At 46.6% G+C, this 25,167-nt stretch overlaps 1 protein-coding gene across 1 annotated transcript in view; it reads left to right on the top strand.

Moving 5' to 3' along the window:
* Positions 1-23,566, top strand: part of tlx2 (T cell leukemia homeobox 2) — a 95,441-nt gene extending 71,875 nt beyond the window's left edge. The window contains exon 3 of the mRNA XM_070861093.1: positions 23,347-23,566. Coding sequence (XP_070717194.1) covers positions 23,347-23,566 — 220 coding nt within the window. The remainder of the gene's footprint in view (positions 1-23,346) is intronic.
* The last annotated feature ends 1,601 nt before the right edge of the window (positions 23,567-25,167 follow it).

Raw genomic sequence — 25,167 nt, 5'->3', positions numbered from 1 at the left:
CGCTGAAAACAGTGCCGGGACCTCTGCACATGAGCGCTACAGTGGGTTGCGTGCAGTAGCTCCAGGCGCCCGAAACTGTGTGGGAGGGGCCCAAAGCACACAGCCCCTAGCCCTGGCTGAATGGCCTCACTGGGGCTGCATGAATAAGGCTCCTCCCACGGCCAGCTTCTGCTTCCTCCCGACCCGACTCGACTCCCGCTTCCTCCCCCCACCCCCCCCACCAGACCGGACCCGACACCCGCTCCCCCCCCCCGCCCGGACCCGACCCGATTCCGATTCCCACTCCCGCTCCCCCCCCCCAACTGGACCCGACCCGATTCCCACTCCCCCCCCCCTCCCCGGACCGGACCCGACCCGACTCCCTTTCCCCCCTCCGACTGGACCCGACCCGACCCGACTCCCGCCCCCCGACTGGACCTGACCCGACTCCCGCTCCCGCTCCCACTCCGCCCCCCCCCCCCCCGACTGGACCCGACCCGACCCGACTCGACTCCCGCTCCCCCCCCCCACAACTGGATCCGACCTGACCCCCCCTCTCTCTCCCTCCCTCCCCCCCCTCTCTCTCCCTCCCTCCCCCCGACCTGAACCGAACCTCCCCGACCCGACCCAACGCCACCTACCTGTAAATCTGGTGCTGGGGACGGGCCCTGCCCGAAGTCTCAGGCCGGCCCGTTCAGCCTTCGGTCCCGAAAGGCCTGCCCGAAGCACTTTCACACAGGTAGGAAAATGGTTTATTTAATCTTTTCTTTGCTTATAAATGTTTATTCAGGTTGGATTTATTTGTATAATATTTGTATAAGTATAAATAAGGATTTATTATAGAATTTAATGACTTCCCTTCCCTCCCCCTCCCCCTCCCACCTCGTTCTGGATGCCTAATTTATAACCTGCGCCTGATTTTTTAATGTGTAGAACAGATTTTTTCAGTTCTACAAAAATCTTCACTTGCTCCATTCTAAGTTAGTTTGGAGTATGGTTTCACTGTGGAAACTTTGAAATCAGGCGTCAGTGGCCGGACACGCCCCCTTTTGAAGAAAAAATTCTGTTCCAAAGTAGAACTGTTCTACCTGACGAGAACTGCAGAAAAAAAATGTGGAGAATTGCGATTTCTAAGATAGTCCGTTCTCCACCAGTTGCTCCAAAAAATCAGGCGCAAATCATGTGGAAACTTGGGCCCTATGAGCCAAGATGAAATTCTTCCGTGCTGTAAATTTCTATGATTCGATAATAGGAACCAGGAGGAGGCCATTCAGCCCCTCGAGCCTGTTCAACGTATTTCATTGAAACATGTAAGATTCTGAGGGGGCATTGACAGGGTAGTTGCTGAGAGATTGCGTGCCCTGGCTGGAGAGTCTAGAACTGGGGGTCACAGTCTCAGAATAAGGGCCCTCCATTTAGGACTGGAGTTTTGTGAATCTTTGGAATTCTCTACCCCAGAGGACTGTGGATGCTGTTGTTGAGTATATGCAAGATTGAGATCGCTAGATATTTGGGCTTTAAGGGAATCAAGGCATATGGGGATACGGCGGGAAAGTGGAGTTGATGTATAAGTTCAGCCATGATCTTATTGAATGGCGGAGCAGGCTCAAGGGGCCATATGGCCTACTCCTGCTCCCAATTCTTATGCTCTTATGTTCTTATCATGGTTGATCTGCATCTTAACTCCATCCAACCGTCTTGGCTCCATATCCTTTTATACCCTCGGTTAATAAAAATTGGTTTATCCCAGGTTTCAAATTATTTACTGAGCTAGCTTCTACCTCTTTTAGTGGGAGAGAGTTCCACAATTCTAGCACCAGTTGCGTGAAGAAGTGTTTCCTAACTTTTCTCCTGAATGTCCTGGCTGTGTTTTTAAGGTTATATCCCCTTGTCCTAGATTCCCCCACCAGTGTAAAATGTTTCTCTCTATCTACCCAATCAATACCTTTCAAAATCCTAAAAAGAACGTCAATCAAATCATCCCGTAATCTTCTATAGTCCAAAGAATACAATAACCCTAATCCTAACCCTAACCCTAAAATTCTGGTTTATGAAATCTCTCCTCATAATTTAACCCTTGGGACCATGGTAACATCACTTACCTGTAAACTCCTTACCCATTGGTCTCCCTTCTCCATCTTAAATCGTCACCCCAAGTTTGCAGTCTCACCTCTGAGTCAGAAGGTCGTGGGTTCACCTTTTGTCTGATGGATTTATGAAAGGGAACTCCTGCTTGACAAATCTTCTAGAATTTTTTTGAGGATGTAACTAGTAAAGTGGACAAGGGAGAACGAGTGGATGTGGTGTATTTGGACTTATAAAAGGCTTTTGACAAGGTCCACACAAGAGATTGGTGTGCAAAATTAAATCACATGGTATTGGGGGTAATGTACTGACGTGGATAGAGAATTGGTTGGCAGACAGGAAACAGAGAGTTGGGATAAACGGGTCCTTTTCAGAATGGCAGGCAGTGACTAGTGGGGTGCTGTAGGGCTCAGTGCTGGGACCCCAGCTATTTACAATATACATTAATGATTTGGATGAGGGAATTGAGTGTAATATCTCCAAATTTGCAGATGACACTAAGCTGGGTGGCGGTGTGAGCTGTGAGGGGGACGCTAAAACGCTGCAGGTTGACTTGGACAGGTTAGGTGAGTGGGCAAACACGTGGCAGATGCAGTATAATGTGGATAAATGTGAGGTTATCCACTTTGGTGGCAAAAACAGGAAGGCAGAATATTATCTGAATGATGGCAGATTAGGAAAAGGGGAGGTGCAACGAGACCTGAGTGTCATGGTACATCAGTCATTGAAAGTTGGCATGCAGGTCCAGCAGGCGGTGAAGGAGGCAAATGGTATGTTGGCCTTCATAGCTAGGGGATTTGAGTATAGGAGCAGGGAGGTCTTACTGCAGTTGTACAGAGCCTTAGTGTGGCCTCACCTGGAATATTGTGTTCAGTTTTGGTCTCCTAATCTGAGGAAGGTCATTCTTGCTATTGAGGGAGTGCAGCGAAGGTTCACCAGACTGATTCCTAGGATGGTAGGACTGACATATGAGTAGAGACTGGATCGCCTGGGTCTGTATTCACTGGAGTTTAGAAGGATGAGGGGGGATCTCATAGAAACATATAAAATTCTGATGGGACTGGACAGGTTAGATGCAGGAGGAATCTTCCCGATGTTGGGGAAGTCCAGAACCAGGGGACACAGTCTAAGGATAAGGGGTAAGCCATTTAGGACCGAGATGAGGAGAAACTTCTTCAATCAAAGAGTTGCTAACCTGTGGAATTCCCTACCGCAGAGAGTTGTTGAGGCCAGTTCATTGGATATATTTAAGAGGGAGTTAGATATGGCCCTTACGGCTAAAGGGATCAAGGAGTATGGAGAGAAAGCAGGAAAGGGGCACTGAGGTGAATGATCAGCCATGATCTTATTGAATGGCGGTGCAGGCTCGAAGGGCCGAATGGCCTACTCTTGCACCTATTTTCTATGTTTCTATGTTTCTATAACGCTCCTATGAACCGCCCTGTGGATGTTTTACTACATCAAAATCGCTATATCAATGTAAGTTGTTGTTCAAGTCCCACGCCAGAGACTTGAGAGCTTAATCTAGGCTGACACTCCCAGTGCAGTGCTGAGGGAATGCTGCACTGGCGGAGGTGCCAACTTTCGGATGAAACATTAAACCAAGGCCCCGCCTGCTGTCTCAAGTGGTCGTAAAAGATCCCACGGCACTATTTTGAAAAAGAGCAGGTGAGGCCTTCCTGGTGTCCCTCAATCAACGAAACAAAATACAGTTTATCTGGTCATTATACATTGCTGTTTGTGGGAGCTTGCTGTGCGCAAATTGGATGCCGCGGTTCCCACATTATAATGCTGACTACACTTCAAAAGTACTTCATTGGCTGTAAAGCGCTTTGAGATGTCCGGTATTTGTGAAAGGCGCTATATAAATCCAAGTCTGTCTTTCTTTATTACAACAGTGACGACACTTTACTTCATTGGCTGTAAAACGCTTTGCGATGTTTTAAGGTTGTGTAAATTGCTGTAGAAATGCAATTTTTTAAATTACCATAATTCTTCCTGATCTCTCTTTCTCTTAAAAAAATCAGAACGTGGAACTCGCTGCCATGTGGAATGGTTGAACTAAATGAAGCATTGACACATTCAACAACAACAATAATTTGCAATTAAATAGTGCCTTTACCAGAGGGAAAGGTCCCAAAGCACTTCACAGGAGTGTTATGCGATAAAATTTTGACATCAAAAATCTGTCTCTCTCCACCTTAAATATATTCAATGACCCAGCCTCCACAGCTCTCTGGGGACAGAGAATTCCACAGATTCACAACCCTCTGAGAGAAGAAATTTCTCCTCATCTCAGTGTTAAATGGGCGGCCCCTTATTCTGAGACTATGTCCCCTAGTTTTACTTTTCTCCTATGAGTGGAAATATCCTCTCTGCATCCACCTTGTCGAGCCCCCTCATTATCTTATATGTTTCGATAAGATCACCTCTCAGTCTTCTGAACTCCAATGAGTATAGGCCCAACCTGCTCAACCTGTCTTCATAAGTCAAGCCCCTCATCACCGGAATCAACCCCGTGAACCTTCTCTGAACAGCACGGTGACCAAAACTGCACACAGTACTCCGGGTGTGGCCTAACGACAGATGTTAGGCTAACCGGTCTATAGTTTCCTGCTTTCTGTCTGCCTCCTTTTTTAAATAGGGGCATTACATTTGTGGTTTTTCAGTCCGCTGGGACCTCCGCAGAATCCAGGGAATTTTGGTAGATTACAACCAATGCATCCACTATCTCTGCAGCCACTTCTTTTACGACCCTAGGATGCCAGCCATCAGGTCCATGGGACGTGTCCGCCTTTAGTCCCATTATTTTACCGAGTACTACTTCATTAGTGATAGTGATTGTATTAAGTTCCTCCCTCCCTATAGCCCCTTGATTATCCACTGTTGGGATGTTTTTAGTGTCTTCTACCGTGAAGACCGATATAAAATATTTGTTCAACGTCTCTGCCATTTCCCTGTTCCCCATTATTAATTCCCCAGTCTCATCCTCCAGAGGATTAACATTTATTTTAGCCACTCTTTTTTCCTTTTTATGTATCTGTAGAAACTCTTACTATTTTTTAAAATATTTTGTGCTAATTTACTTTCATGATCTATCTTCCCTCTCTTTATTATTTTTTTAGTCGTTCTTTGTTAGCTTTTAAAAGTTTCCCAATCCTCTGGCCATCCACTAGCCACATTGTATGCCCTTGTTTTCAATTTGATACCATCCCTTATTTCCTCAGTTAGCCACGGATGGTTATCCCTTCTCCTACAGCCTTTCCTTCTCATTGGGATATATTTTTGTTGCGAGTTATGAAATATCTCCTTAACTGTCTGCCACTGCTCATCAACCATCCCATACTTTAATCTATTTTCCCAGTCCACTTTAGCCAACTCTGCCTTCATACCTTTGCAGTTTCCTTTATTTAAGCCTAGGACACTGGTTAGAGATCCAACTTTCTCGCCCTCCAACTGAATTTGAAATTCAACCATGCTGAACAATTCAACAATTCATGCACAGAATCGTCGAGATTTATAGCACAGGAAGAGGCCATTCAGCCCATCGTGACAAAAGCAAAATATACTGGAAATCTGAAAAAGAGTCAGAAAATGCTCAAAGCACTCGGCTGGTCAAGCAGCATCTGTGGAGAGAGACACAGAGTTAACAGGGAGCGTAATCTGAGACTAAACCGCCTGTCAGGAAACTAACCGGATCGAGTGGATCGCCCAATATTACCCTCCTTTGATTTCAGTAGAGAGTAAAATCGGATGGGGTATGATACTAGCCTTTCCCCTGGTCTCGTCTGTTTCTCAATGGGCATGTTAGGTTACTATTGGCCCCGACCCCCCCCCCGCTTCCCCCCACCCCCAATTCTAGCTGATGACCTTTCCTCAGAACTAAAAGAAGTTAGAGATTTAACACTTTATAAGAACATAAGAAATAGGAGCAGGAGTCGGCCATACGGCCCCTCGAGCCTGCTCCGCCATTCAATAAGATCATGGCTGATCTGATCATGAACTCAGCTCCACTTCCCTGCCCGTTCCCCATAACCCTTGACTCTCTTATCGCTCAAAAATCTGTCTACCTCCACCTTGAATATATTCAATGACCCAGCCTCCACAGCTCTCTGAGGTAGAGCATTCCATAAATTTACAACCCTCTGAGAGAAGAAATTCCTCCTCATCTCCTTCTTAAATGGATGACTCCATATTCTGCAACGATGCCCCCTGTTCTAGATTCCCCCACGAGGGGAAACATCCTCTCTGCATTCACTCTGTCGAGCCCTCTCAGAATTTTATACGTTTCAATAAGATCACCTCTCATTCTTCTAAACTCCAATGAGTATAGACCCAATCTGCTCAACCTTTCTTCATAAGGTTATAAGCAAGTGCAGAGCCAGGGGAAACGGTGTTGGGGAGGCTGTCGGGAGGGCCAGGGGGGTAGTGTGAGGAGGGAAGAGCAAAGGGTGCAGGTAGGTTGGAGGGCAGGAATGATTAAATGACAAATGGAATGACAGTGCCTGGCAAAATGGAGGTTTTTAAAGCATTTGGTGGAAGGATTAGAGAGGAGTTGAGGAGAAATGTTTTCACCCAGAGGGTGGTGGGGGGTCTGGAACTCACTGCCTGAAAGGGTGCTAGAGGCAGAAACCCTCACCACATTTAAAAAGTACTTGGATGTGCACTTGACCAAGAGCTGGAAAGTGGGATGAGGCTGGATACCCTCTTTGTCGGCCGGCGCGGACACGACGGGCCGAAATGGCCTCCTTCCGTGCCGTAAACGTCTCTGATTCTACATCAGGGACAAGTAAAGGAACAAGAAATCGGTCCAGAGGTGGTGTAAATAGTCACAGCAGAACCATTCCTAGCACCTGCTATCCTGAGAAAATAAGAGCGGTGACTATGATCTGAGATTGTTGAATCAATGTTGAGGCCAGAAGGCTGTCAGTTAAAGAAGCATGGGTGAGTTTACTGAGTTACTTCACCCTCCCAGCGTGAGTTGTTTGCACTGTCGGCTCGGGGGTATGTATGTGTGATCTTTCCTATTCAGAGCTGTCTTCACCAGTCTAATTGCTTGTCACTGACACAAGAATCTGGTGCTATCCCTAAGGATATAACGATTACCCGAAGTAAATTACAGCTCAGTATGCCCACCAGCCTGCTGAGCGGCAGATGTGCTCGAACACGTCGTACACCTGAGAAGTATGAATAAGATCAGATCAGAAGAATGTGGGAATAAGAGAAAGCCGACGAGCACATCCAACCCGCTCCCTCATTCAGGCCCAACCTGAAAGAAAATGTTTGTTTTCTTATAAGTGAACTCTCTCTCACCTTTAACCTTTTGACCTCAACCTCTTGGAGCAGCGGAGGTTGAAGGGGAGATTTTACATCCGAGCCAGGGTGTCCCTGGAGATGGAGCATGCGGTGTCCACCGGTGCGCTCGTGGCCTTCCGCAAGAGGTGGGCGCCGGAGGGACTGGAGTGCGTCATCACAGAAAGTTGTGGAGTCCAGTTCGTTGGATATATTCAAAAGGGAGTTAGGTGTGGCCCTTACGGCTAAAGGGATCAGGGGATATGGAGAGAAAGCAGGAGTGGGGTACTGAAGTTGCATGATCAGCCATGATCATATTGAATGGTGGTGCAGGCTCGAAGGGCCGAATGGCCTGCTCCTGCACCTAATTTCTATGTTTCTATCACTCCCGGCAACCAAATTCTAATTTGATTAAAGGTTTTCGTTAAATTGTAAATTTGTGAGTTCTAGTGCCCTTGCAAAAAGGGAGCATTTGATTTATGTTTCAGCTAAAATAGTTGTGGAGCTGTTGTAACTAAATTTTAATTTGATTGAAGTTTCCGTGAAAGTTTATTTTGAAATCTGTGCGTTCTAGTGCCCTTGCCAAAAGAGGGGTGCTTGATTTTAATTTTCTACTAAAATAGTTGACGGGGAGATTTAATAGAGGAGTTCAAAATGATGAGGGGCTTTGAGAAGGAGAAATTGCTTCTGCTGGCAGGAGGGTTGGTAACCAGAGTGCACGGGTTTTAGGTCATCGGCATGGGAACCAGAGGGGAAATAAGGAGAATTTATTTTTAAGCAGCGAGTTGTTGTGATCTGGATTGGGCCACCATAAAGGGCGGCGGAAACAGATTCAATATTAACTTTCGAAAGGAAGGAAGGAAGAAAAAAAAAGAAAGAAAGATGGAATACTGCGTGCAGTTTTGGTTTCCATATTTACGAAAGGATATACTTGCTTTGGAGACAGTTCAGAGAAGGTTCTCTAGGTTGATTCCAGAGATGAGGGGCTTGACTTATGAGGAAAGGTTGAGTAGTTTGGGCCTCTACTCATTGGAGTTCAGAAGAATGAGAGGTGATCTTATCGAAACGTGTACGGTTATGAGGGGGCTTGACAAGGTGGATGCAGAGAGAATGTTTCCACTGATGGGGGAGACTAGAACAAGAGGGCAGAATCTTAGAATAAGGGGCCGCCCATTTAAAACTGAGATGAGGAGGAATTTCTTCTCAGAGGGTTGTAAATCTGTGGAATTCGCTGCCTTAGAGAGCTGTGGAGGCTGGGACATTGAATAAGTTTAAGACTGAAATAGACAGTTTCTTAAACGATAAGGGGGTAAGGGGTTATGGGGAGCGGGCGGGGAAGTGGAGCTGAGTCCATGATCAGATCAGCCATGATCTTATTGAATGGCGGAGCAGGCTCGAGGGGCCAAGTGGCCTACTCCTGCTCCTATTTCTTGTGTTCTTATGAAAGAAAGAAAGAAAGACTTGCATTTAAAGGAACAAAATGCAGGGCTATGGGGAAAGAGCAGAGGGAGTGGGACTAATTAGATCGCTCTACCAAAGAGCCGAATGGCCTTCTGTGCGGTATGACTCTCTCCCTCTCCGTGTATTGTCAATGCTGCTGGAGTCAGTGCTGCCCTCTGAGCTCTCTGGGTCGCTGTGGGAATTATTTTCCCGACTGGGGCTGCTTGCTCATGAATACGTATTAGTTTCCTGTGCAAGCTTATAGCTTATAATCGCAGATGTCTGTGCATTAGTCAGAAAGTATGCCCCCCGTACTTAGCAATGCTCTAACTACGCTTGCAGAGGTTTGATCTGCAGCTTTGGTCGATTTTTAAATTCTCGTCCTTGTCGCCAAATCTCTCCATGACCCGCTCCCCTCCCTATCTCTGTAACCTCCTCCAGCCCCACAACCCCCCCCCCCCCCCCCACCGAGATCTCTGCGCTCCCCCAATTCGGGCCTACTGTTACATTCTGTTGCCTGGGCCCCAAGCTCTGGAACTCCCTCCCAAACCTCTCCGCCTCTCTACCTCTCTTTCCTCCTTCAAGACCCTCCTTAAAACCTACCTCTTTGAAAAAGCTTTTGGTCACCTGCGCTAATTTCTATATATTCGGCTCGGTGCCAAATTTTCTAAATTTCATAACACTTCTGTGAAGCGCCTTGGGCTGTTTTAAGTTGTTGTTGTTGTTGTACTGCTCAGCGCTCCTTGGGTGGCCGTGCCTTCAGCTACCTGGGTCCCAGGCTCTGGAACTCCCTCCCTAAACCTCTCCGCCTCTCCCTTCTCCATTAAGACGCTCCTTAAAATCTACCTCTTTCACCCATCCTAATATCTCCTCAGGCAGTTCGGTGTCAAATTTTGTTTGATAATTGCTCCCTTGAAGCAATTTGGGATGTTTCATTATGTTAAAGGTATTGTCTAAATGAAAGTTATTGGCCCAGAAATTCTTCTCGGAGTCTTCCCGCGGGCAATTGCCTCCTCGCCGGAGAATTTTTACGAATCTACCTGGTGGTCTAGGAGGCGCCCTGGATTACAATGGGGAGGCCTTCTCTTCCCGCACTGTGGAGCGCGCTCCCGTCCGGAGGGTTCCCACGCAGAAGATGCAGTCACATGTGACTGCTCAGCCAATCAGGTAAGTATTTCACAGGTTCCCATTAACAGCACTGAGACTCGTGTATCGACCAGTTCTCAGTGCTATTAATGGGAACAAAACCAAACACACCAAATGATAAAAACTAAAAAACAGACCATACATATTTAAAATTAATTGAAATAAAAGTTATTATGTCTTATAAAAATAAAATCTTTTCCCAATTAAAAATTATTTTTTTTTTTAATTATGGTTAAAAATAAACTTACCGTAGTGGGAAGGGTTTTTAACAATAAAATATGTGTTTATAATTTAATTTTATGGTGTTTTTGTATGATTTACAACACTTGCGTTTGTAACAGTAGGCTATGCGCCTGCTTTTATCAGGCGCAAGATTTTTGAGGACATTTGCTGGGCAAGATATGCGTAAATCCTGCAATCTTGCCCAAGAAATGTCCTCGCTCCCGAGATGTCTACAATCTGTCAAGCTCCATCTAGACAGATCGGAAAAGTCGGTTTTCAGTACATGCGCATTGTGCGCTGAAAACCGACTTTTCAGATGCTTTTCCGGGTCCGTAGAAACGTCGTACGGGCCTGTGACGTCGGAATTTCTACCCCATTGTTGTTTGGTGTTGAGCGGGAAATTTGAACATGCTTGAGATCAAACAAAGAAAATCAACACAAGAGGAAATCTCACTTCTTTTCTTCCTCTTAAGCTCCAAACACACCACCCTACACTGTTAGCCTTCCCTCTGCAGGCTCATCGTGTTGAGATTGAGATTTATAGAAACATAGAAAATAGGTGCAGGAGTAGGCCATTCGGCCCTTTAAGCCTGCACCACCATCCAATATGATCTTGGCTGATCATGCAACTTCAGTATCCCATTCCTGCTTTCTCTCCATACCCCTTGATCCCTTTAGCCGTAAGGGCCACATCTAACTCCCTTTTGAATATATCCAACGAACTGGCCTCAACAACTTTCTGTGGTAGAGAATTCCACAGGTTCACAATTCTCTGAGTGAAGAAGTTTCTCCTCATCTCGGTGCTAAATGGCTTACCCCTTATCCTTAGACTGTGTCCCCTGGTTCTGGACTTCCCCAACATTCAGAACATTCTTCCTGCATCTAACCTGTCCAATTCCTTCAGAATTTGATCTGTTTCTATGAGATCCCCTCTCACTCTTCTAAATTCCAGTGAATATAAGCCTAGTCGATCCAGTCTTTCTTCATATGTCAGTCCTGCCATCCCGGGAATCAGTCTGGTGAACCTTTGCTGCACTCCCTCAATAGCAAGAATGTCCTTCCTCAGATTAGGAGACCAAAACTGTACACAATATTCATTGCACTTTGTCTCACCCCAACTCATCCTGGACTCTGGAATTCCTCACCTCCCTCTGTCTTCCTTTGACCATCAAAAATCCAGGCAATACAGCCGTAGTTTGTGTAATCTCGAAATTTAATCCTGGAAGTCTTTCTCTAGAAAGGAGAAGACTGAGGGGTGAACTGATAGAGGTCTTTAAGATTATGAAAGGGTTTGATGAGATAAACATAGAGAAGATGTTTCCAGTTGCGGGCGAGACCAGACCTAGAGGCTATTAATATAAGTCACTAATACATCCAATAGGGAATTCAGGAGAAACTTCTTTACCCAGAAAGTGGTGAGAATGTGGAACTTGCTACCACAGGAAGTGGTTGAGGCGAATAGTATCGATGCATTTAAGGGGAAGCTAGATAAGCATATGTTGTTGATAGGGTGAGATAAATTGGTTGAGAGGAGACTGGAGTGGAACATAAACACCACTTGGAGCTGTTGGGCTGAATGGCCTCTTTCTGTGCTGTAAATACTACGTAATTCCGAGAGTACTGTCATTGCTGGTCAGTGTAATGGCCTGCTCACCTGCCTTCACCAACCTGCAATGGCTTCCTGTTATGCAACGCATTGATTTCAAAATCCTGGTGGACTCATTTGTGAATCCGTCCATGGGCTCACTTCACCTTCACATCTGAAAACTCTGCTAACCTTTACCTCTCGACTCAACTCTTCCTCTTCCAACTCTGGCACAGGAACAGATACATACACACCTATAGGAACAGGGGTAAAAAAGAGAGACTTGCATTTATATATTTGTTGGGGGGATGTGGGCGTCACTGGCGAGGCCGGTATTTATTGCCCATCCCTAATTGCCCCTTGAGAAGGTGGTGGTGAGCCGCCTTCTTGAACCGCTGCAGTCCGTGTGTGAAGGTGATCCCACAGTGCTGTTAGGGAGGGATTTCCAGGATTTTGACCCAGTGATGACGAAGGAACGGCCGATATATTTCCCAGTCAGAATGGTATGTGATCGGAGGGGAACTTGGAGGTGATGGTGTTCCCAGGCGACTGCTGACTTGCCCTTCTTGGTGGTAGAGGTCACGGGTTTGGGAGATGCTGTCGAAGAAGCCTTGGCGAGATGCTGCAGTGCATCTTGTAGATGGTACACACTGCAGCCACGGTGCGCCGGTGGTGGAGGGAGTGAATGTTTAAGGTGGCGGATGGGGTGCTGATCAAGCAGGCTGCTTTGTCCTGGATGGTGTTGAGCTTCTTGAGTGTTGTTGGAGCTGCACTCATCCAGGCAAGTGGAGCGTATTCTGTAGCCTCTGTATTTATTTTGCTGGTCCAGTTAAGTTTCTGGTCAATGGTGACCCCCAGGATGCTGATGGTGGGGGATTCGGTGATGGTAATGCTATTGAATGTCAAGAGGCAGTGATTAAACTTTCTCTTGTTGGAGATAGTCATTGCCTGGAACTTGTGTGGCACGAATGTTACTTGCTACTTATCTGCCCAAGCCTGAAATTTGTCCAGGTCTTGCTGCATGCGGGCATGAACTGCTTCATTATCTGAGGAGTTACCCCTGGTGTCCCCCAAGGATCTGTCCTTGGCACCCTCCTATTTCTCATCTACAAGTTGCCCCTTGATGACATCATCTGGAAACACACCGTCAGTTCCACAAGTACGCTGCTGACACCCAGCTCTACCTCACTACCACTTCTCTCGACCCCTCCACTGTCTCTAAATTGTCAGACTGCTTGTCCGACATCCAGTACTGGATGAGCAGAAATTTTCTCCAATTGAATATTGGGAAGACTGAAGCCATTGTTTTTGGTCCCCACTACAAACTCCGTTCCCGAGATTCCATCTCTCTCCTCAACTCTTGTCTAAGGCTAAACCGGACTGTTCGCAACCTTGGTTACATATTTGTCCCTGAAATGAGCTTTTGACCACATATCCGCAGCGTAACTACTTCCACCTCCGCTGCTGAAACTCTCATCCATGCCTTTGTTACCTCTAGACTTGACTATTCCAACACACTCCTGGCTGGCCTCTCACATTCTACCCTACGTAAACTAGAGGTGATCTAAAACTCGGCTGCCCGTGTCCTAACTCGCACCAAGTCCCACTCACTCATCATCCCTGTGCTCGCTGACCTACACTGGCTTCCAGTTAAGCAACGCCTCGATTTCAAAATTCTCATCCTTGTCTTCAAATCCCTCCAGGGCCTCGCCCCTCCCTATCTCTGTAATCTCCTCCAGCCCCACAACTCCCCGAGATATCTGCGCTCCTCTAATTCTGCCCTCCTGAGCATCCCTGATTATAATCGCTCAACCATTGGTGGCCGTGCCTTCTGTTGCCTAGGCCCCAAGCTCTGGAACTCCCTGCCTACAACTCTCCACGTTCAAAACGCTCCTTAAAACATACCTCTTTGATCAAGCTTGTCACCTGTGCTAATTTCTACTTATGCGGCTCGGTGTAAAATTTTTATCACATAATACTCGTGTGAAGCGCCTTGGAACATTAAAGGTGCTATATAAATACAAGTTGTTATTGAGTTGCAAATGGAACTGAACACTGTGCAAACATCCTCACTTCTGACCTTATGATGGAGGGAAGGTCATTGATGAAGCAGCTGAAGATGGCTGGGCCTAGGACACTGCCCTGAGGAACTCCTGCAGTGATGTCCTGGGACTGTGATGATTGACCTCCAACAACCACAACCATCTTCCTTTGTGCTAGGTATGACTCCAGCCAGTGGAGAGTTTTCCCCCTGATTACCATTGACTTCAGTTTTAGTCGGGCTCCTTATACCATACTCGGTCAAATGCTGCCTTGATGTCGAGAGCAGTCAAGCTCACTTCACCTCTGGAATTCAGCTCTTTTGTCCATGTTTGGACGAAGGCTGTAATGTGGTCTGGAGTTGAGTTGTTCTGGCGGAGCATCGGTGAGCAGGTTATTGGTGAGTAAGTGCTGCTTGATAGCACTGTTGTCGACACCTTCCATCACTTTGCTGATGATTGAGAGTAGACTGATGGGGTGGTAATTGGCCGGATTGGATTTGTCCTGCTTTTTGTGAACAGGACATACCTGGGCAGTTTTCCACATTGTCGAGTAGATGCCAGTGTTGTAGCTGTACTGGAACAGCTTGGCTAGAGGCGCGGCTAGTTCTGGAGCACAAGTCTTCAGCCCGACAGCCGGGATGTTGTCGTGGTCCATAGCCTTTGCTGTATCCAGTGCGCTCAGCTGCTTCTTGATATCACATGGAGTGAATCAAATTGGCTGAAGACTGACTTCTGTGATGGTGGGGACCTCAGGAGGAGGCCGATATGAATCATGCACTCAGCACTTTCTGGCTGAAGATGGTTGCAAATGCTCCAGCCTTGGCTTTTGCACTCAAGTGCTGGGCTCCGCCATCATTGAGGATGGGGATATTCATGGAGCTACCTCCTCCCTTTAGTTGTTTAATGGTCCACCATCATTCACCACTGGATGTGGCAGGACTACAGAGCTTTGATCTGATCCGTTGGTTGTGGGATCGCTTAACTCTGTCTATAGCAGGCTGCTTGCGCTGTTTAGCATGCAAGTAGTCCTGTGTTGCAGCTTCCCCAGGTTGGTGCCTCATTTTTAGGTACGCCTGGTGCTGCTCCTGGCATGCTCTTCTGCACTCCTCACTGAACCATGGTTTGTCCCCTGACTTGATGGTAATGGTAGAGGGATATGCCGGGCCATGAGGTTACAGATTGTGGTGATATTGATTCACACAGTGCGTTTCACAATCTTCAGATGTCCCAAAACGCTTCACAGTCAATGAAATATTTTTGAAGTGTAGTCACTGTTGCAATGTAGTCAATGCGGCAGCCAATTTGTGCACAGCAAGCTCCCAAAAACAGCAGTGAGATAATGACCAAATAATCAGCTTTTTACAGATTTGGTTGAGGAATAAATATTCTCCCAGGACCCTGGGTGAACTCATTCTTCAAAATAGTGCCATGGGATCTTTTACATCCACCTGAGAGAGAAAGAAAGAAAGACTTGGATTTAATAGAAACATAGAAAATAGGTGCAGGAGTAGGCCATTCGGCCCTTCGAGCCTGCACCACCATTCAATAAGATCATGGCTGATCATTCACCTCAGTACCCCTTTCCTGTTTTCTCTCCACACTCCCTTGATCCCCTTAGCCGTAAGGGCCATATCTAACTTACTCTTGAATATATCCAATGAACTGGCATCAACAACTCTCTGCGGCAGGGAATTCCACAGGTTAACAACTCTCTGTGAAGAAGTTTCTCCTCATCTCAGTCCTAAATGGCCTACCCCTTATCCTAAGACTATGTCCCCTGGTTCTAGACTTCCCCAACATCGGGAACATCTACCTGCATCTAACCTGTCCCGTCCCATCAGAATCTTGTATGTTTCAATGAGATCCCCTGTCATCCTTCTAAACTCCAATTTATAAAGGTCCAGTTGATCCAGTCTCTCCTCATATGTCAGTCCAGCCATCCCGGGAATCAGTCTAGTAAACCTTCGCTGCACTCCCTCAATAGTAAGAATGTCCTTCCTCAGATTAGGAGACCAAAACTGAACACAATATTCCAGGTGAGGCCTCACCAAGGCCCTGTACAACTGCAGTAAGACCTCCCTGCTCCTGTACTCAAATCCCCAACATACCATTTGCCATCTTCACCACCTGCTGTACCTGTATGCCAACTTTCAATGACTGATGAACCATGACACTCAGGTCTCGTTGCACCTCCACTTTTCCTAATCTGCCGCCATTCAGATAATATTCTGTCTTCGCGTGGGTAACCTCACATTTATCCTCATTATACTGCATCTGCCATGTATTTGCCCACTCATCTAACCTATCCAAGTCACCCTGCAGCCCCTTAGCATCCCCAGTTTAGAGTCAACTGCAAACTTGGAGATATTACACTCAATTCCTTCATCTAAATCATTTATGTATATTGTAAATAGCTGGGGTCCCAGCACTGAGCCCTGCGGCACTCCACTAGTCACTGCCTGCCATTCTGAAAAGGACCTGTTTATCCCGACTCTCTGCTTCCTGTCTGCCAACCAGTTCTCTATCCACATCAGTATATTACCCCCAATATCATGTGCTTTGATTTTGCACACCAATCTCTTGTGTGGACCTTGTCAAAAGCCTTTTGAAAGTCCAAATACACCACATCCACTGGTTCTCCCTTGTCCACTCTACTAGTTACATCTTCAAAAAATTCCAGACGATTTGTCAAGCATGATTTCCCTTTCATAAATCCATGCTGACTTGGACCGATCCTGTCACTGCTTTCCAAATGCGCTGCCTTAATAATTGTTTCCAACATTTTCCCCACTACTGATGTCAGGCTAACCGGACTATAATTACCGGCTTTCTCTCTCCCTCCCTTTTTAAAAAGTGGCGTTACATTAGCTACCCTCCAGTTCATAGGAACTGATCCAGATAAACTTGGAAAATGATCACCCATGCATGCACTATTTCTAGGGCCACTTCCTTAAGTACTCTGGATGCAGACTATTTCGTGCCTTCCACGACCACCGGATGTCTCAAAGCGCTTTACAGCCAATGAAGTACTTTTGGAGTGTTGCCGCTGTTGTAATGTGAGAAATGCGGCAGCCAATCTGCGCACAGCAAGCTCCCACAAACAAATGTGATAATGACCAGATAATCTGTTTTTTTTGTTATGTTGATTGAGGGATAAATATTGGCCCAGGACACCGGGGATAACTCCCCTGCTCTTCTTCAAAATAGTGCCATGGGATCTTTTGTGTCTACCTGAGAAGGCAGACGGAGCCTCAGTTTAATGTCTCATCCGAAAGACAGCAACTCTCACACTGCAGCATTGCACTGGAGTGTCAACCTTGGTGCTTACATCCCTGGAGTGGGACTTGAACCCACAACCTTCTGGCTTAGCAACAAGTGTGCTACCCACTGAGCCACAGCTGAAATACCTTAATGAGCAGACGGGGCCTCGGTTTAATGTCTCATCCGAAAAATGGTACCTCTGGCAGTGCAGCACTCCCTCAACACTACACTGGAGTGCCAGCCAGGATTGTGGTACTCAATTCTCTGGAGGGAGTTGAACGCATGACCTTCTGATTCAGAGTGAGAGTGTTGCCGCTGAGCCACAGAGGCTTCTTGAACCTGTTCCACCATTGTATTCAATCATGGATGATCTGTATCTTAACTCCATCTACTCGCCTTGGTTCCATTTCCCTTAATACCCTTGCCGAACAAAAATATATCAATCTCAGTTTTAAAATTTTCTGACTCATATACAGAGACGGCTATAAAAACTCGCATAGGGACACTGATACACACACACACACATTGACACACACACACACACAGACTCACACACACACACACACACATACACACACACTGATACATACACATACAGAAACACACACACACTCACACACACACGCACACTGATACAGACACATACACAAACACACACACACAAACACACACTAATATACACACACACACAGATACACACACACACACACACATTGATATACACACACACACACACACACAAACTCACACACACTAATATACACACACACAAACTCACACACACTAATATACGCACACACACACTGATACACACATTCACACACTGATACACACACACTCACACTCACACACACACACACACGCATGTACACTGATACACAGGGAGGAATTTTAACCTCAAAAATTGGGTGGGTTGGGGGCATGAGGGTTGTTAAAGTGTTTATAATCTGAATCCCAACCACAACTCGCCTCCAACCCGCCCACTTCTGATTTTAATGGAGGCAGTACAGGGTACGGTCGTACAGTAATCCAGAGCCTGGACCAATGATCCGGAGACATGAGTTCATGGAACATGAGTTCCAGCAGGCAGCTGGAGAATTTAAATTCAATTAACTACATAAAATCTGGGGGGAAAAAGCTAGTGGCAATAACGATGATCATGAAACTACCGGATTGTCGTAGAAACCCACCTGGTTCATAAATTTCCTTTAAGCAAGGAAATCTGTCATCTTTATCCGGTCTGGCCTGTATGTGACTCCAGAATAAAAACAGAAAATGCTGGAAATCTCAGCGGGTCAGGCAGCATCTGTGAAGAGGAAGCAGAGTTAACGTTTCGGGTTGAAGACCCTTCGTCAGAACTGGAGAGTGTTCAGAAAGGACAGATTCTTAACAAGCACTGAAAGGGGGAGGGGAAGAAAGAACAAAAGGGAAGGTCTGTGTTAGGATGGAAGGCAGGAGAGATTAGAGAGACATAGAAAAATAGAAACATAGAAAATAGGTGCAGGAGTAGGCCATTCGGCCCTTCGAGCCTGCACGGCCATTCAATGAGTTCATGGCTGACAATGCAACTTCAGTACCCCATTCCTGCTTTCTCGCCATACCCCTTGATCCCTCTAATAGTAAGGACTACATCTAACTCCTTTTTGAATATATTCAGTGAATTGGTCTCAACAACTTTCTGTGGTAGAGAATTCCACAGGTTCACCACTCTCTGGGTGAAGAAGTTTCTTCTCATCTCGGTCCTAAATGGCTTACCCCTTATCCTTAGACTGTGACCCCTGGTTCTGGACTTCCCCAACATTGGGAACATTCTTGCTGCATCTAACCTGTCTAAACCCGTCAGAATTTTAAATGTTTCGATGAGATCCCCTCTCATTCTTCTGAACTCCAGTGAATACAAGCCCAGTTGATCCAGTCTTTCTTGATATGTCAGTCCCGCCATCCCGGGAATCAGTCTGGTGAACCTTCGCTGCACTCCCTCAATAGCAAGAATGTCCGTCCTCAAGTTAGGAGACCAAAACTGTACACAATACTCCAGGTGTGGTCTCACCAAGGCCCTGTACAACTGTAGTAACACCTGTACTCAAATCCCCTCGCTATGAAGGCCAACATGCCATTTGCTTTCTTAACCGCCTGCTGTACCTGCATGCCAACCTTCAATGACTGATGTACCATGACACCCAGGTCTCGTTGCACCTCCCCTTTTCCTAATCTGTCACCATTCAGATAATAGTCTGTCTCTCTGTTTTTACCACCAAAGTGGATAACCTCACATTTATCCACATTATACTTCATCTGCCATGCATTTGCCCACTCACCTAACCTATCCAAGTCACTCTGCAGCCTCATAGCATCCTCCTCGCAGCTCACACTGCCACCCAACTTAGTGTCATCTGCAAATTTGGAGATACTACATTTAATCCCCTGGTCTAAATCATTAATGTACAATGTAAACAGCTGGGGCCCCAGCACAGAACCTTGCGGTACCCCACTAGTCACTGCCTGCCATTCTGAAAAGTACCCATTTACTCCTACTCTTTGCTTCCTGTCTGACAACCAGTTCTCAATCCATGTCAACACACTACCCCCAAACAAAAGGGATGATGGCCTAAATTCAAATGGTAATGCCAGGTGTTGGAAAAGCTTTAGTCAAGATAGGGTGTGAATGGCAGGATAATGACCGACTGCCATTAGAGACAAGGAGAAAAAAAGAAAGAACGAAAGAGGGGTGGGGGGGAGCGCTGGCAGAGACATGGAGCCAAAGATTGGCAGCAGTTACACTCTGAAATTGTTGAACTCGATGTTGAGTCCAGAAGACTGTAAAGTGCCTAAACGAAAGATGAGGTGCTGTTCCTCGAGCTTGCGTTGAGCTCTGTTTGAACAGTGTAGGAGGCTGAAGGCAGAGAGATCAGAGTGGGAATGCAGTGGAGAATTAAAGTGACAGGCGACTGGAAGTTCAGGGTCATACTTGCGGACTGAGCGGAGGTGCTCCGCAAAGCGGTCACCCAATCTGTGGGCGACTCCAGATCCCACAGCAATGTGGTTGACCCTTAACTGCCCTCTGAATTGGCCCAGCGAGCCACCCAATTGTACAAAACCGCTACGACAAAGTCAGCACTGTGAGAGTAGCTTCACCACACGGACTGCAGAGGTTCAAGAAGGCTCACCACCACCTTCTCAAGGGGCAATTAGGGATGGGCAATAAATGCCGGCCTTGCCAGCGACGCCCACGTCCCGTGAACGAATAGATGTTTTAAAAGATGGCGGGTCACCCATTTAAATACTATATTGAGGCTGGAAGCCTCTGATTTAACCTCGATTTTGAATTTCACTTTAGCTGGTCGGGTTTTTCAGGCCTCATGAAACCTGCCAGGGCCCCTACCTAACCCACACACCCCAGGATCGGAGAGCACCCCCGCCTCCCCCACACGAGGTCGCCGATCCCCCACTCAAGCCTCCAATTCTACTCTCCCCAGGCGTTCCGATTCCTCCCCACGAGACCCACTCCACCCCCACACTCCTCCAGCCCTCCGATGTCAGGCCACGCACTCACATACAGGGACTAATAGACAGAAATCACTGGTTCGGCATCAACTGGAGTATTGTGTTCAATTCTGGGCACCGCACTTTAGGAAGGATGTGAAGGCCTTAGAGAGGGTGCAGAAAAGATTTACAAGAAAGGTTCCAGGGATGAGAGACTTCAGTTACGTGGATAGACGGGAGAAGCCGGGGTTGTTCTCCTTGGAGCAGAGAAGGTCGAGAGGAGATTTGATCGAGGTGTTTAAAATCATGAGGGGTCTGGACAGAGTAGATAGAGAGAATCTGTTCCCATTGGCGGAAGGGTCGGGAACCAGAGGACACAGATTTAACGTGATTGGCAAAAGAACCAAAGGCGACATGAGGAAAGGCTTCTTTACGCAGCGAGTGGTTAGGATCTGGAATTCCCTGCCTGAGAGGGTGGTGGAGGCAGACTCAATCGTGGCTTTCAAAATGGGATAATTACCTGAAGGAAAAAAATTGCAGGGCTCCGGGGAAAGGACGGGGGGGAGTGTGACCCAGCTGAGAACCGGCATGGGCTCGATGGGCCGAATGGCCTCCTTCTGTAACCGTTCTATGATTCTATGTCAGGATGGACACACTTAGTACAAAAATAAGATGAGGTAAATTGAGAAGTAGCGATGCGATGACACGAAGCTGGGACTTTAAAAGCCTGTCGATTGTAGGGGGAAGGGAACGAGATCACACCTGGAACACTGCATACATTTTTGGTCTCCTTATTTAAGGGGGGATAAACTAGGATTGGAGGCAGTTCAGAGAAGGTTCACTAGGTTGATTCCTGAGATGAAGGGGTTGTCTTATGAAGAAAGGTTGAGCAGCTTGGGCCTAAACTCATTGGAATTTAGAAGAATAAGAGGTGATCTTATTGAAACATATAAGATTCTGAGGGGGCTCGACAGGGTAGATGCAGAGAGGATGTTTTCCCTCATGGGGGAATCGAGAACTAGGGGGCATAGTTTCAGAATAAGGGGTCGCCCATTTAAGACGGAGATGAGGAGGAATTTCTTCTCTCAGAGGGTTGTAAATCTATGGAATTCTCTGCCCCAGAGAGCTGTGGAGGCTGGGTCATTGAATATATTCAAGGTAGAGATGGACAGATGTTTGAGCGATAAGGGAGTCAAGGGTTATGGGGAGCGGGCAGGGAAGTGGAGTTGAGACCAAGATCAGATCAGCCATGATCTTAATGAATGGTGGAGCAGGCTCGAGGGGCCACAAGCCCGACTCCTGCTTCTATATCTTATGTTCTTATTGTGATATCTTCTTAAGAACTCATAAACACACAGACTACAAGATGGCTCCAATACATCATGTGACTCCAGCAGCTGGAGTACTGCGTGCAGTTCTGGTCACCACATTACAGGAAAGATGTAATTACACTGGAAAGGGTGCAGAGGAGATTAACAAAGAATGTTGCCTGGACTGGAGAATTTTGACTATGAGAAAAGATTGGAGATGCTGAGTCTGTTTTCTTTGGAACAGAGGAGGCTGAGCGGAGACCTGATTGAGGTGTATAAAATTATGAGGGGCCTGGATAGAGTGGATAGGAAGGACCTGTTTCCCTTGGCAGAGTGGTCAACAACTAGGGGGCATGGATTTAAAGTAATTGGGGGGGAGGTTTAGAGGAGATAGGAGGGGAAATTTCTTTACCCAGAGGGTGGTGGAGGTCTGGAACTCACTGCCTGAAAGGGTAGTAGAGGCAGAAACCCTCACCACACTTAAATAGTTCCTCGATATGCACTTGAAGTGCCGTAACCTACAGGGCTACGGACCAAGAGCTGGAAAGTGGGATTGGGCTGGATAGCTCTTTGTCGGACAGCGCAGACACGACGGGCCGAAATGGCCTCCTTCCATGCTGTAAATTTCTCTGATTTTATGTGACTTTTATTGCATAGGGGAGACTAGAACTAGTGGGCATGATCTTAGAATAAGGGGCCGCTCATTTAAAACTGAGATGAGGAGGAATTTCTTCTCTCAGAGGGTTGTAAATCTGTGGAATTTTCTGCCTCAGAGAGCTGTGGAAGCTGGGACATTGAATAAATTTAAGACAGAAATAGACAGTTTCTTAAACGATAAGGGAATAAGGGTTATGGGGAGCAGGCAGGGAAGTGGAGCTGAGTCCATGATTGGATCAGCCATGATCATATTAAATGGCGGAGCAGGCTCGAGGGGCCGTATGGCCTACTCCTCCTCCTATTTCTTATGTTCTTATAGAAAGAAACAGAAATTTACAGCACAGAAGGAGGCTATTTCAGTCCATCGTGTCCGCGCCGGCCGACAAAGAGCCGCACGGCCCTCGGTCAGCAGCCCTGAAGGTTACATATAAACCTATGAACAATGAACAATGGCGGAAAGGTAAAGAGCGCCCGGCCCAACCAGTCCGCCCCACACAACTGCGAGACCCCTTACACTGAAACATAGAAACATAGAAAATAGGTGCAGGAGTAGGCCATTCAGCCCTTCGAGCCTGCACCGCCATTCAATATGATCATGGCTGATCATGCAACTTCTGTACTCCATTCCTGCTTTCTCTCCATACTCCTTGATCCCTTTAGCCATAAGGGCCACATCTAACTCCCTTTTGAACATTCTACACTGCACCCCATGTGCTTAGTTATTTACAGCTGCAGTTGCACTACCACAGTAGTCCACTGGGTGGAGCGCTATGTTCTTATGTAAGGACTTCCCTCCCTGAATGCCCAGTTTTCCATGTGTGTGTGTTTTTGTTCATTAACCCAGGAGACAGACGGCAGAGGAGCGAGAGGCCGAGCGGCAGCAGGCCAACCGACTGATGATCCAGCTTCAGCAGGAGGCCTTCCAGAAATCGCTGACTCACCCCATTCAGCAGGACCCTCTGTGCGTGCACAATGCCTCACTCTACGCCCTGCAGAACCTCCAACCCTGGGCGGACGACAGCGGCAAAATCACCTCCGTGACCTCGGTGGCCTCGGTGGTCTGAGCGCTCGCCACAATTGACAATCGTTTGGGTTTATTTTTTTTCTTCCTCACTGGCAGAGACTCTCACAAAACTCCTGGTACCAAATAGCGCTGCACATGACTGTATATTACTGGCTGGAATCTTTTCTTTTTAAATGTAAAATGTAAGGTTATTACACAAAAAAAAAACAGTACTTGCTAAAGGGTTATTGCAATGCAGAAAAAAATTAATTAAAAAAAATTATGATTCAATAAATCACATTTTTATTAGTGCTGCTTTAAAAGTGAGTATCTGTCAAACAAGCCTGTACAGCAGATTACCTTTAAGTAGGACAGAGTAGAAAGCGTCCTGAGACACTTGGCAAAGGAAAAACATAGAGCGAGTGTGAACTGGTCGATTTATTTGTGCAAATTATGATGGCAAGATTATGACCTGGATTTTGCGCTCCTCAAATTCTGATCTCTTTAGCATCCCTAATTATAACTGCTCAAGCATCGGTGCCTTCTGTTGCCTGGGCCCCAAGCTCTGGAACTCCCACCCTAAACCTCTCTGCCTCTCTACCTCTCTTTCCTCCTTTAAGAAGCTCCTTAAAACCTACCTCTTTGACCAAGCTTTCAGTCATCTGCTGTAATTTCTTCTTATTTAAGAACATAAGAAATAGGAGCAGGAATAGGCCATAGGGCCCCTCGAGCCTGCTCCGCCATTCAATGATGTCGTGTATTCAACCAGCATTGTAACCCATGTATAATCTGACCTAAGTTGGACACTGTGAGAACAATGACCACTAGGTGGTGAACTTGTGGGAGACACTCCTAACCTGGACCTTCAGGTATAAAAGGGGAAGCTCCACCCACTTCCATCACTTGAGTTCTAAGGAATAAAGGACAAGTCACGGACTGACCTTCTCTCAAGCATGGGCCTCGTGTGCATTTATACTGTATAGTAAGGACGTATCCATGGCGACAAGCATTTGCCTTCATGGTTGATCTGCTCATGGACTCAGCTCCACTTTCCTGCCCTTCTTATGTTCTTATAAGTCAACCCCCTTATCTCCAGAATCAACCTCGTGAGCCTTCTCTGAACTCCCTCCAATGCAAGTATATCCTTCCTTAAATATAGAGACCAAAACTGTACGCAGTACTCTAGGTGTGGCCTCACCAATACTCTGTACAGTTGTAGCAGGACTCCTCTGCTTTTATACTCTATCCCCCTTGCAATAAAGGCCAACATTCCATTTGCCTTCCTGATTACTTGCTGTACCTGCATGCTAACCTTTTGTGTTTCATGCACAAGGACCCCCAGGTCCCTCTGTACTGCAGCACTTTGCACTCTTCCATTTAAATTTGACATTTATCTGTTTTGTCTTATAATGCTGCTGTGAAGCGCCTATGGATGTTTTACTACATTAAAGGTGCGATACAAATAAAAGCTTTTGTTGCTGTTGTTGTCAGCGGCAAAGTGATAGCGCTCACCACTGTCCTCGAGGAAAGCTGCCCACAAAGTTCTAGCCATCTCCGTGGCGTTAATTTCAACTCTTCCAACATTAATTTTACTCTGGCGCCATCTATATGCGATCTCCAGCACCCAGCAACAGTGATGTCATCATGCAGGCTAAGCAGCCA

This window comes from Pristiophorus japonicus, chromosome 2 (genome assembly GCF_044704955.1).
Source record: "Pristiophorus japonicus isolate sPriJap1 chromosome 2, sPriJap1.hap1, whole genome shotgun sequence".
In the NCBI taxonomy this organism is placed as follows: Eukaryota; Metazoa; Chordata; class Chondrichthyes; family Pristiophoridae; genus Pristiophorus; species Pristiophorus japonicus.
Note: the sequence above shows the minus strand (reverse complement) of the source record. Positions and strands in the feature narration are given on the sequence as shown.